Here is a 12,509-nt window from a genome sequence, read left to right on the forward strand (position 1 = left end):
CTGAATCCCTGAATTAATGTTTCAGCATACATCCTTTGATGGAAACTAATACATTAGTCCTCAACTTACAACAGTTCACTTAGTGATCATTTGAAATTAAAATGGCACTGAAAAAAGTGGCCTAACCATTTTTCACACTTATGACCGTTGCAGGATCCCCATGGTCACAGGATTTACATTCAGATGCTTGACAGCTGGTTCATATTTATGACGGTCGCAATGTCCCGTGGTCATGTGATCACCTTTTGTGATCTTTTGACAAGCAAAGTCAATGAGGAAGCCAGATTCACTTAACAACCGTGTTATAACAACTGCAGTGATTTACTTAACAAATGTGGAAGAAAAGGCATAAAATAGGACAAAACTCACTTAATAAATGTCTCATTCAGCAATATAAATTTTGGGTTCACTTGTGGTCGTAAGTCAAGGACTACCTGTATATGTCCTGTGAGAGATGTTTTTTGACAATTCATTCCATGGTTCGGCTGTAATGGCAGGTATATTTAGGCTAGAAATAAGCTCTTCGTGTGGGAATGAACACAACTTGGAAAAATAGCTTCATCAAGGTTGCTATAAAGTAGAAAAGACATGTAAGGAGAAGTCAGAAAATTGAGGAAAAAAACTCAACCCCATAAAAATGGTGCATTCTGTAATACAACAAACAAAGCGAAGAATTCATGAATGCATTTATTCCACCCCAATTTCAACTGTAATTTAGTAGCAATTGGCTATGGTTTGTCTTCATGGAATTTAGAATTAGAGTTGGGCCCCAGTTTTAATCCTAGCCAGCATTCTTGAGTACATTCCTATTTGCATGCAGTTCAAATACAGTTTTCAATTTGTACTGTAAAGATCAAGTTGGTCTCACAGTGGGGGAAGATCTGCTTTGAAAAGAATATGGACATATAATACTTCGGTCTTGCATGTCTTGTCCAGTGTGACCAATACCAGCTATTTGTTTCATGTAATGGCATTATAACACAAAATGTGTACTGGCCTAGACAAAGTTGCTTAAGGGAATTAGATTGCATTCGAAACAAAGATTTTCTTTGGTGGCATAATTTGGCCATTCTTGTGCAAAGACTTTCAGATGGAAAAGAAGATATAATAGAATAATGGATACAGGAGTTGATTGTTTGCTTATTTCATGTTTCATTACACATTCCCAGCCAGCTTCTGACAAGCAAAGTCAATGGAGGAAGCTGGATTTGCTTAATGATCATATGATTCATTTAACAACTTCAATGATTTGCTTAACAACCATAAAAAAGCTTGTAAAATTGGACACAACTCACTTAACAACAGCATTGCTGGAAATTCTGGTCCCAGTTGTGGTCATAAATTGAGGACTATGTGTATATGTTTTTTATATAAATTACTGTTGGCCAGTGACTGCAAAGCTGGCTCAGATGCTGGCAAAAGATGGTGACTCCAGATATGATCAGAACAACCATCATATCTCTGTACATATAAGATCTTATTGACAAGACCTAAGGATATCACTTCACATATTACAATTTGAAATTATATATTTAAGAAAAAAGTTGCAACAGCCAAAACCATCTTGGAAAGTAAAAAAGTGGATAAAGCTTTCATGCAGTGATGTTAGATGTTACGTATGCTACAATATTAGGATTAAACACAGATAAAGTGGCCACAGTTGTTAGTAATGCCTCTGTAATGTGAGTTTATCTGAAGTGGAAAAACAAGCAAGCAAAATAGTAAGCTTTTGTTGAATAAATTGATACCGTTAGTTAGTGCTTCTGATGTTAATATTGGCCAAAAAAATCCTAGGCCACATTAAAAAGCATTTATGCTTACTTTTGTTTTAACACAATAAGATAGGCCTTGGACTGTTTGTGTACCATTCTGGTTTTTCATATAGTTTCCTGTGCTCAATTGAGTTCAGTTCTGAAAAAAATCATTGCTTGATGAACATAGTAACTGATTGCAAAAGAAATGGTAGAAAGTACATGTTTAAAGCTTTCTTCTAAAAATAAAATCACATGTATTTCCAGGAAACAAATGAAGAGAAATGTTACAAAATTGTCAATGAGCTTTTGCACACTGAAAGAGCTTATGTGAGTAGACTTGCTCTCTTGGATCAGGTAAGCATTTTTTCTACCTCCTTATTTTTGTGTGTGAAGAAATGTTTTAATTTAATTTAATGTATAACAAGAAACACTTTTGCTTGAGTCACATGCAGTGCTAATTCATAATATGGTGAAAAACCTGGGCTTAGAGTTATGTATGAAATAAGACATGTACAGGAAGGCTTTTTTTATCTGAATCTGTTTTGAAATTAGCTTGGATTAAAACTAAAGAATATTACGTTTGTTTCCTCAAATGTTCCCCAAACATCTGCATATCACTCTTGGAAATATGCTGTCATTTCATTCTTCCACCACATCTTCATAAATGCGTTATCTCTTCCCCACATCTTCTACCAGTGTTTTTCCTTTATGTGGATTATTACATTATTATCAGTAGATTTTGAAGATCAGCACTCAACTCCAGAGTCAGTAATATAGAACTGCAGGCATTGTATCAAAACCTGCCTCACCAATGGAATTTGCAGGTCTCCTAATTTAAATAATAATTCATTTTTACTGGAATCTGATGAAATGGCCAAATCATGAGGTATCGAAATTACTGCCAAGATATTGGACAATATATAATGATTTCCCAAGATGTTGGTCATGCATATTTGTAAATTTATACAAGCATATATCCTCAATGGGAATTAGTGTTTTAGATTACATCTTCCTGTGCCATTCTTTCTCTATTGGAAAGAGAAGAGTTGTCTAAGTGAGCACACTATTATCAAGAATATTTCCTCCAGTGTCCCATTTTCTCTCTCTCAGCAATGGGGTCCATTTTCTCCCTTTGGCAAACACCACCCTGTGGCTAGTTGGTCACTCCTAATAACCATGAGACCAATTTAATTTTGCAATTAAGAAAGGGAAAATTCACATTCATTTCCCACTTGAAATGATGACTAACTACAAAATAATTAGGAATTACTCATATCCCATCAGAATAAAGTTCCATTTAAATTCCACAGTCCAAAAATTTTTAAATGTCACACAGCCCACGAGCTTTGGTTTTGCTCTCCTGTTTCAGTAGCCTGTTCTTTTTGTTTACAATAAAACATTTTTCTCCCCAATATTATATCCGAACATTTTTCATCATGGGGTGTCCTGTCTTTTGGATTGCTTCTCACCTTCACTCTTTACATAATTATTTCCCCCCTTTTTGGCTCCTTAGACTATAAATTGAGTTTTGAAGATACTCATTTTTTAAAACTTAGCCAGCTTCCTTTTGTGTTGATTTGGATTTTTCTCTCTGACTTGAAATGTAAGAAGCACTGCATAATTGCCAGTTTTGGAATAGAAATTAGATGTCTCTTGTTACCTTTAAATTTCTAGTGGTTTATTTAGACTACTATCTTCTTACTGTAGTTGTTGGCTGCATGAATTAATGCAATTCCTTTCAGCTTAGTAAGGAGCTGTTTTGCTGTGAAGTGATGTACAAGCCTGGGAGTGGGCAGCCAAAGAAACAGAACAAATCAATAACAAAATAATATGATTATAAAAGCAAGCAGGCACTTAATTAAAAGCCCTGGTGGTGCAGTGGTTAGAATGCAGTATTGCAGGCTAACTTTGCCCACAGCCAGTAGTTTGATCCTGAATGGCTCAATGTTGACCCAGATTTCCATCCTTCTGATGTCGGTAAAATGAGGACCAAGATTGTTGGGGGCAAAATATTGACATTTGTAAACCACTTAGAGAGTGCTGTAAACAATTATTGAGTGGTATATAAATCTAAGTGCTATTGCTACTGATAATTAAAAGAGTACCATATTAGAAATGTTTCAGTTGAGTATTTGGCTGGCAAATTCAGATTAGTGCCTGTCCTTCATTTGCATATTGGACCTGCCTTATGTTTTCATTAACATCTCATGGATAGTACAAGATTTCACTTTGTCCCTATGCTTCATGAGACACAGGCCGAATTCAGTTTTTGCTTCTCTGTAGTTAACAATCCATCTTTCTATCTATCCTTGTTTCAGGATGCCCATCAATCTTATCCCATATACCTCATCTATCATTATTCTTGCATTTCCCATTAAACGTTTTTGTCTTTTGCCTAATCCTTCATTCCCCAAGTCCTGTCCAAAACTTCTTTGACTGATATTCTCATTTCAAATTTCTGATGCCTTTGCTGATTTTCTCCAGCTATTCTTACTCACCTGTCTTTCTCTTTGATTGCTTCTTTGCTTCTTTTTAGCAAATCATAGTTTAATGAAGTCTTTTTCAAGCAGCACCCTGCAGAGGTGCTAGAATTGGGAGATCCTGTAAGTTAGTCCTTACATACCTGTTTTAACCTCTTTGAAATTGTTGAAGTGAAAAGGAGGTGACATGGACCCCTGAAGTTTGCTTGTGATTTTATATTTCCTAAACTAAGCCCTATATTTTGTCTTTTATAGAGAATGCTGTAAGTAAATGGTAGCTGCAAGCCACATTAAAAATATTGAGGCCTATGTAAGCTAGTTACTCTGTGTTGCTACATTTTGCCCTTTTAAAAAAGCTATAAATTTTATATTACATTTTCAAACATTCCAAAACATAATATTGAGCAGCTGTACGGCAACACCCAGTTGACTTTGGCTCATCTCAAAAACCTAATATTGGGTGGACCTGGCTATACTTGGATGGAAAACTACTAGCAAATCCTTAAGCTACAGGATAGACTGGGAAGTGTTTTTTTTTAAAAAAAAAAAAAATCCCAGAAGGTAGCAGTAGCAAATCATTTCTGTACTGATTCTAGGAAAACCAGATAGATGTGTCCATGAAGTCACCAGGAGTCTAAATGGACTACTAAAAAGGAAATTCTACATCACTAAAATCAGTTTCCTAATTGCAAATCTATTGGTTTATTAGATCCTAAATTTATAACTTTGACCTCATTCGTAGTGTTGGTAATAAAATGCACCCTCAAAGTTTTTGTAAAAATTGAAGTTAAGGCTGTATATTCACATGAAACCTAACTATGGTTTACATAAGAATGACTCTTGAGGTTGCACATTCCATTCCACCACCTTTCTCCTGGGTTAGACAGCTACAAAAATAACTTGAAACTTCCCCTGGCAGAAAAATTTGTTTGCATTCAAGTGTGCTTGGGATTTTAATTGATTAATGTTATTTCATGAATGAAGGCGAATATACATGTTCCAGGATAATGTTGTAGGACCCAATCGGGATTGGTCACTGGGACCAGAGCAGATAAGAACTGCTAGAGAGAAGTTCCCTGAGGATGGGCTTCAGCATGAGTCCGAAAGCTTGGAAGACTAAACCTCTGGTCCCAGTGACCAACCCAGATTGGATCCTGCAATATTATTTTTTTAAAACCAACTTTTTGAGAAGTGGAATTCATTTTATATCATAAAAAAGCTCCATCTTCATTATAGATTGATCTTGAAAAGCTAAGCAGAATTAACATTGAATGAGAGACTATAAGGGAACCCTAAAGTTAAAAATAACCCACCCCCAGAAAACATAAAAGAAGACAAACCTCTTTTGTAAGATTTTAATTATGTAGCTTCCAAATCCAGATAAAGCATGTTGCTCTTGTTTGCAGTTAGATTAACTTTTTTTAGCTAGCTATCAGCAAGACTAACTCAAGCCTTATGGTAGTCTGAAGGAAGTGATAAGGAGTCCTAAGGTATTTATTTCATCAGAATGTAGCCAGCTAATAAATCGTTATGCGTTCAGAATTGTGTAACATAATATGTCCAAGGGTCATGTAACAGTGAGATGGGCAGGTATATAAATCAAATAAAGAAATAAAGAGTAACTGAAGGTTGTTATATCAGTCTGTTTCTGTGTTCCATAAAAAATGGAATACGAAAAAGGATCGATGTGATTGCTCATCAGTGTAACATGGGGATGAATGTTTTGACTTAAATGAGCAGCGAATGTAAGGGAAGATGACTTTTGAAGGAAAGGAAGAAAAAAAAAGAAGCAGCACATAAATCAAAAATCTGCTGGCTCAGAAGATTGCATAGCTTTCCTAGAATAAAAACTGACATGTTTGAAGGTCATTTCACACTGTGGTGCTTTGGATTCACAGCAGAAAAAGGTTGTTTGGAGAGTACAGGGATGTGAATGTAGTATCCGTCAGCAACTTTTTTATGAAAGGATGCAGGTACTGGAAAAAAATGCACAGGGGTACAACATGGGTGCCCCCATTACTTCTGAAATCCATTTATGCTTTCGCACTGCACATCCTTGCTTTGTAAAGAAACCGCTATGAAGGGCAAAAATAAGTAGCCCTGTATTGATCCCTTAAAACAAACAGAGGCTATAACAACAGGAGATTGTTAAAAACATTATTATAGATTACCTGATATACTAATAAACACCAGAGATCTTTTATCTTGTGCTAATGTGAGGGGAGCAGGAATGCATTTATGCGTGACTCTGTCTTCCATTCTTTGCAGGTCTTTTATAGCAAACTAATGGATGAAGCTAACAGGGGATCATTTCCAGCTGAAGTCGTTAATAAAATATTTTCCAATATTTCATCCATAAATCAGTTCCATAGTCAATTCTTGCTACCTGATCTTGAGAAAAGGATGCAAGAATGGTAAGCATGGTTGCAAATTGTTGAACAACAGTATGAAAAATAACATGGACATCATCCTTCCGTAGGAGATTGTGGATTCCCTCCCCCCACACAAGAAGCATTTAACTTTGTGTAATTGAGATCCTTAAAGATTCTGTATGAAAAACCCTGGAAATAGAATATACCTTTGCCTTAAAACTAGTATCAAAAATATATGGATTGCCACAAGGCAATATTGGAGCGGACAAGATCAATCTGTATTTGTAGAATAAAAAAGATCAACTTCTACATCATGAACTGGATGTTTGTTTTAATATGTTAAGAGAAATATACTTGGTCAAGCTGTGAGTTGAATTTTCTTTTTTTAAAAAAAAAGACTTTTATTTTAGCACAGTGCTGCAGTGAACATTTTTTTTAAAAGGGAAGTCTTTATTTTAAGTAGATATTATGACATGGAGTTATATGCACCTTTATTTAACAGGTTTTTTTTTGTTTCTTTACTTATTTATCTTTTGTTTTCTGAACATCAGAAGAAAGGAGAAAAGAGAGTTCCAGGGATATTTTTTTTTGCAATATTTAATACTGATTTTAGGATAGGAAAGGATTTCTGATTGCAAAAGATCTACTATTATCTCAATGCCTTTTCAGTACCAACCAAATCTTAACTCCCCTCTCATTTTGTATTGTACAAGAAATTCTGAAATTTATTTCTGCTTTTTGACTAGCTTAAAGTTGTGTCTGGAATTAAGACAGATGTTAAGCTTATTTGTAGTTTTAAGATTCATAAGCCCAGATTTCTTTTTGTCTTGCTTCATAAAAAAAATATTTTTCAGAATCATACCTTTTCTGAGTTTGGATGTAGTTGTTAATTACAATCATCCACTAATTTTCTCCAGACCACATTTTAGGAAGAAAGGGATATATGGCAGCTCATGTTGCCAAACCTTCTTAACATGTGGGGTGAGAAACATGGGGCCCACAATCCGTATATACCCCTCTAAATTCAACTGTCAAAGTTCAGTAGCAAAAAAAGTTAATTATTTTCAGCAGCAAGATTTTTGTTAATTTTTAAAATTAAAGATATATTAAATTGAACACACCCATTTTTGTTTTTTCACTTCTCCCCTTGGTCATGCAAATTTCTTTCAACTCAAAACCAGATCACATACTTCAGTCCTGTTCACTCTCTGATCCCATTGGGTGGAAAAACACAGAGGTGGGATTACTGTACAGATTGTCCTTGTGTAATCTTTCCTGTTGTAGAATATTAGTTACAACTTTGAGAATTGCTTGTGTCTCCCTTACAAATGATCAGTATGGAGGATAAAATCTTTCATAAAGTAGAGGCATTGGCTCCTGAACAATTAGAGGTTAGCGTTCTACTGTGGGAGTCTAATTAATTAATTGAAAAGATGAGTGCTTTTCGTGATAGGCCTTCACTAAAAGCACCTGTAACAAATTGTAATCGTCACATTTGAGAATATGAGTTTGAGTCTGAAAATCCTATGAAATATTCTTTTTTAAATTGTCACGCGCAAAGTACAGGTAGTCCTCAACTTACGATCTCAATTGAGTCCATTTGTTAAGTGAGTTTTGCCCCATTTTACGACTTTTCTCGCCACATTTATTAAGTGAATCATTACAGTTCTTAAATTAGTAACACAGTTGTTAAGTGAATCTGGTTTCCCCATTGACTTTGCCTGTCAGAAGTTTGTAAAAGGGGATCACATGATCCCGGGACACTGCAACCATCATAAATGTGAGTCAGTTGTCAAGCATCCAAATGTAAATCACGTGATCATGGGAATGCTGCTACAGTCATAAGTGTGAAAAATGGTCTTAAGTCACTTTTTTCAGTGCTGTTGTAACTTCGAATGGTCACTAAATGAACTGTTGTAATTCGAGTGCTACCTGTAGGTATTAAGGCAGGCAAACTAACCCAATGACAAAGAATTTACAGTACTAAAAGGCCCATGGTAACTATTACTTGACTTTTAACACAGTATTCATATGTTGCTGCCTTTTTTCCTCCTATTTAGGGACACCAATCCCAGGATCAGTGATATTCTGCAGAAACTGGCTCCTTTTCTCAAGATGTATGGAGAGTATGTGAAGAATTTTGACAATGCAATGGAGTTGGTAAAAACATGGACTGAGAGATCTCCTTGTTTCAAATCTATTATTCAAGATATTCAGGTAATATGTGTATGTATGTAGTATGAGTGAAAGAGACAATGATTTTATTACACACACACACACACACACACAAGACCATGTCAGCAGCATTTTATTTTGTTGCATGGTATATAGTGCCTTCTGGATACAATTTGAAAGTGCCTATAGTTATCTAATATTCTACCCATGAAATGATAAAACTTAAGTTGTCTAAAGTGTGGGTCATATATGGCTAATGAAAACTAGGAGATCTAAAATTCCACTGAATCCAAATTATTAAAGCTGAGGACTACCTGTCTTGTACAAGATGTATATTAACAGTTTTCATTCTTTTTTTTTCTAGAAACAGAAAGTTTGTGGAAATCTGACTTTGCAGCATCACATGCTAGAACCTGTACAACGAATTCCAAGATATGAGATGCTGTTGAAGGATTATTTGAGAAAATTGCCTGCAGATTCTCTCGATTGGAAAGATGCTGAAAGTAATGTTTGTGTGCATTCTGCATGAAGCGAAAGAGGAACTATTTTACAGTTCGCTATTTTCCTTTGGTTGTCGGGATGAAAAAAAAAATCTTATTTTCTCTTGCATTTCAGTTGTATACTGGAATGCAGGAGGAAATAAGTATATCAGCATATCAGTATGCATTCTCTTACTGACATGCTATATTCAGTTTTAATTTCTGATGGTTTTTGCTACTGTCATAAATTAGTTATAATTTTAAAGGTATTCTTTTTAAATTATAGTTTTAAAAAAGGAGTTTCCATTTTTTTCCAAATTATTTCATTCCATGAATGCTCATAATAGTTTTGTGCAAATGTTTAAATAAGAGATTGGTTTGTTAATTCAAACCACAGAAAGATATATGTTATGATTATTTTTTTCCCAAAGATCTATTTCCTTGATTAAATTAATGGACTCTGTTTTTTTCTGAAATTTGAATAAGGAGGTTAAGATTAGTTTTCCTTCAGCATAGTGGCAGTCCTGTCATATCCTTGCCTTTAATTGACTTCCGCAGATTTCATTTGGTGTCAAAAGGACAAGCATAGCAGTCATTTTCATACATATTCCAGTTTGAAGTGACTGAGCTGGCAGTGACAATTTGAATTAATAGCTGGATTTGCATTTTACATAGCGGAAAAATTATTCTGCCAAGGACTTGTTTTATGCTTCATTTCAGCAAAAGATGCATTATCATGACCATTTAATACTCAAGTTTAACATACCTATGTTGGCTGCAGGAAGTCTCTGTTGCTCTGAGGATATATGTGTGTGTGTGTGTATATATGCAGGTCTTGGCGGGAAAAGACCCGAATACGCCAAGACCTGCATACCTGTACCGGTGAAAATCTAAGAAAACAAATATGTATGTATATGTATGTATGTGTATGTATATGTATATGTATGTATATGTATATATATATTATGTATGTATGTGTGTGTATGTATGTGTGTGTATATATATATATATACAGTATATGCCTTGAAAGCTTGCTATGCTAGAGAGTATATGGCTACTTAATTTAGTTTGTCAGCTCTTTTTTTTTTTTTTAAAGGGTATATGCAAGTTAACTTTTAAAATATTAAGGATAAAAAATAATCTTTTTTATTTTCCATTTCTTCCCTAGAATCCTTGGAAATTATATCCACAGCTGCAAGTCACTCTAATAGTGCCATTCGGAAAATGGTGAGTAACTTATTTGGCATTTTCTATTTGCAGAATCTGCATTTTAGTTATTATTATAGGCAGTCTTCAACTTACAACCACAATTGAGCCCAAAATTTCCATTGCTAAGCAAGACAGTTGTTAAGTGAGTTTTGCTCCATTTTACGATCTATCTTGCTGCAGTTGTTAAGTGAACCACTTCACTTGTTAAATTAGTAACACCGTTACTGTTGTTAAGTGAATCTGGCTTTCCCATTGACTTTGCTTGTCAGAAAATTGCCCAGCGTCTGAATTTTTATCATGTGCCCATGGGGGTGCTGCAACTGTTGTATGTGTGAAACAGTCATAAGCAGTGCTTTTTTTGTAAAAAAAAAAAAAAAAAAAAAAAGTGCCCGAACTCACACACGTCATACAACCCGCCTTGCCTACCCGACAAGATTTACCTTTGTAGTTGAAAAAAAACCCCTTCAATTTTTAGTGTATCTAATAGACTAGGATTTTGTTCAAGGTAAGTTAATACTATTAATGTTACCATGCACTGTGTGGCTTTAAATTTCAAGAAGGCATTTTATTAATCTTTTGGGACATTTACCACTGGCATACCCATTTAGTTTAATGAGTGGAAATGTCAGCTTTCTATGTGGAATGAAATTGGCCCAATAAAACAAAATTTGGTTGCTTGTAAAAGATTGAATTATTTTTAAGAAGTTGTCAAACAAGCTTGAAAAATTTACATTTGGAGTTTAATATGGATATTGACTTGAAACAAATTAAAGTTGAAACTTTGTCAGTGAACAGATTACTTTTAATTTACCTTCAGTTAAACCCAATTTAATAAATAGATCTGATTAAACCTCATACTGTAGGTCTACCTTTACATCTGACCAATACATAATTAATATATATTATTATTATTAATAATAATACCTCCAAATCACAAGACATTGGCTTTATTCTTATTCTTCCCCTCTGCAGTTTGAATATAAAGTATAAAAGACTAAAAAGAGATTTTCGTAGACATCCCAGCCTTTGAACTGGGAACCAAAACAGCAAAGTTTTGCTGTTGGGCAAACTTCCATGTCAGCCGCTTTCTTTCCTCTCGCTTTGCCTCTTTTTAACCTCACACCCCACCTTCTGTAAGGGAATGCAAAAGACTCACTCACCCTCTCATGAAAGATGGCCTCCACGTTTATGTGTCTCCCACTGTCACTATCGGCTTCCACACCACGTGGTCCGACCCAGCCAATCAAGCCATGCTCTGGCTGTTGTGCTCTGGTGCCTCATGGCTCCCCCTAGAGGAGGCAGACAGCACTGGAGGGGACCCCGCTCTCACCGTACCGCCAGCAGGGCATTTACAAAAACAAACGAGGATAGGAAGGGAAACAATAGGAAAAGAACGCAACTCTGGAAAATCCATCGAAAAAAGGTGCCGGAACTCTGTTCCAGTGTGTTCTATGACAAAAAAAGCCCTGCATTCTATGACAAAAAAAGTCTCTTTTTTCAATGCCATTGTAACTTCAAATGGTCATTAAACAAATGATTGTAAGCGAGGATTACCTGTATTTAAGTCTTATGGATAACTATCAATTTTATGGATGCCTAAGTGAGAAGTACTATTTTTATTAAAATATTACATTCATTTTCCCAAAAGTTCCTACACTATCCAGAAGGGCAATTAAAGCAGTTGCCATTTATTTTGGCAAGTACACCCGCTCCTGGTTTTGTCATAGATGATTTCCCCCAAAGGAACTGCATCTTTGCACAATTCTTAGAGCACTTTTCTTGTTTTTGTACATGACCCATATTTTGGCTTTTCCAGTCTTGAGGAAACGAGATGTTCTTTGAGAAAAAAGAACTGCTATATGTGAACTGTGCAATATACCTGATGAAACATCTTTTTTATGTGTTACCTTTATAGAATATGTTTGTGAGTTTCTAAATCTATCTATATAAATCATATAAATCTTTAAAGTAAATAGCTGTACCCGGCCACGCGTTGCTGTGGCTCAGTCTGGTTAAATGGAAAAGAAAGAAAAGAGAAAG

General features: G+C 35.2%; 1 protein-coding gene across 1 annotated transcript in view; it reads left to right on the forward strand.

The window, feature by feature from the left end:
- FGD4 (FYVE, RhoGEF and PH domain containing 4) overlaps nt 1-12,509 on the forward strand; it is a 47,600-nt gene that overhangs the window by 22,444 nt on the left and 12,647 nt on the right. Inside the window, exons 4-8 of the mRNA XM_015815674.1 lie at nt 2,019-2,108; nt 6,503-6,648; nt 8,667-8,823; nt 9,146-9,284; nt 10,429-10,487. Of these exons, the coding sequence (XP_015671160.1) occupies nt 2,019-2,108; nt 6,503-6,648; nt 8,667-8,823; nt 9,146-9,284; nt 10,429-10,487 (591 nt within the window). The remainder of the gene's footprint in view (nt 1-2,018; nt 2,109-6,502; nt 6,649-8,666; nt 8,824-9,145; nt 9,285-10,428; nt 10,488-12,509) is intronic.

This window comes from Protobothrops mucrosquamatus, unplaced genomic scaffold (genome assembly GCF_001527695.2).
Source record: "Protobothrops mucrosquamatus isolate PMUCROS unplaced genomic scaffold, P.Mucros_1.0 scaffold363, whole genome shotgun sequence".
Classification (NCBI taxonomy): Eukaryota; Metazoa; Chordata; class Lepidosauria; order Squamata; family Viperidae; genus Protobothrops; species Protobothrops mucrosquamatus.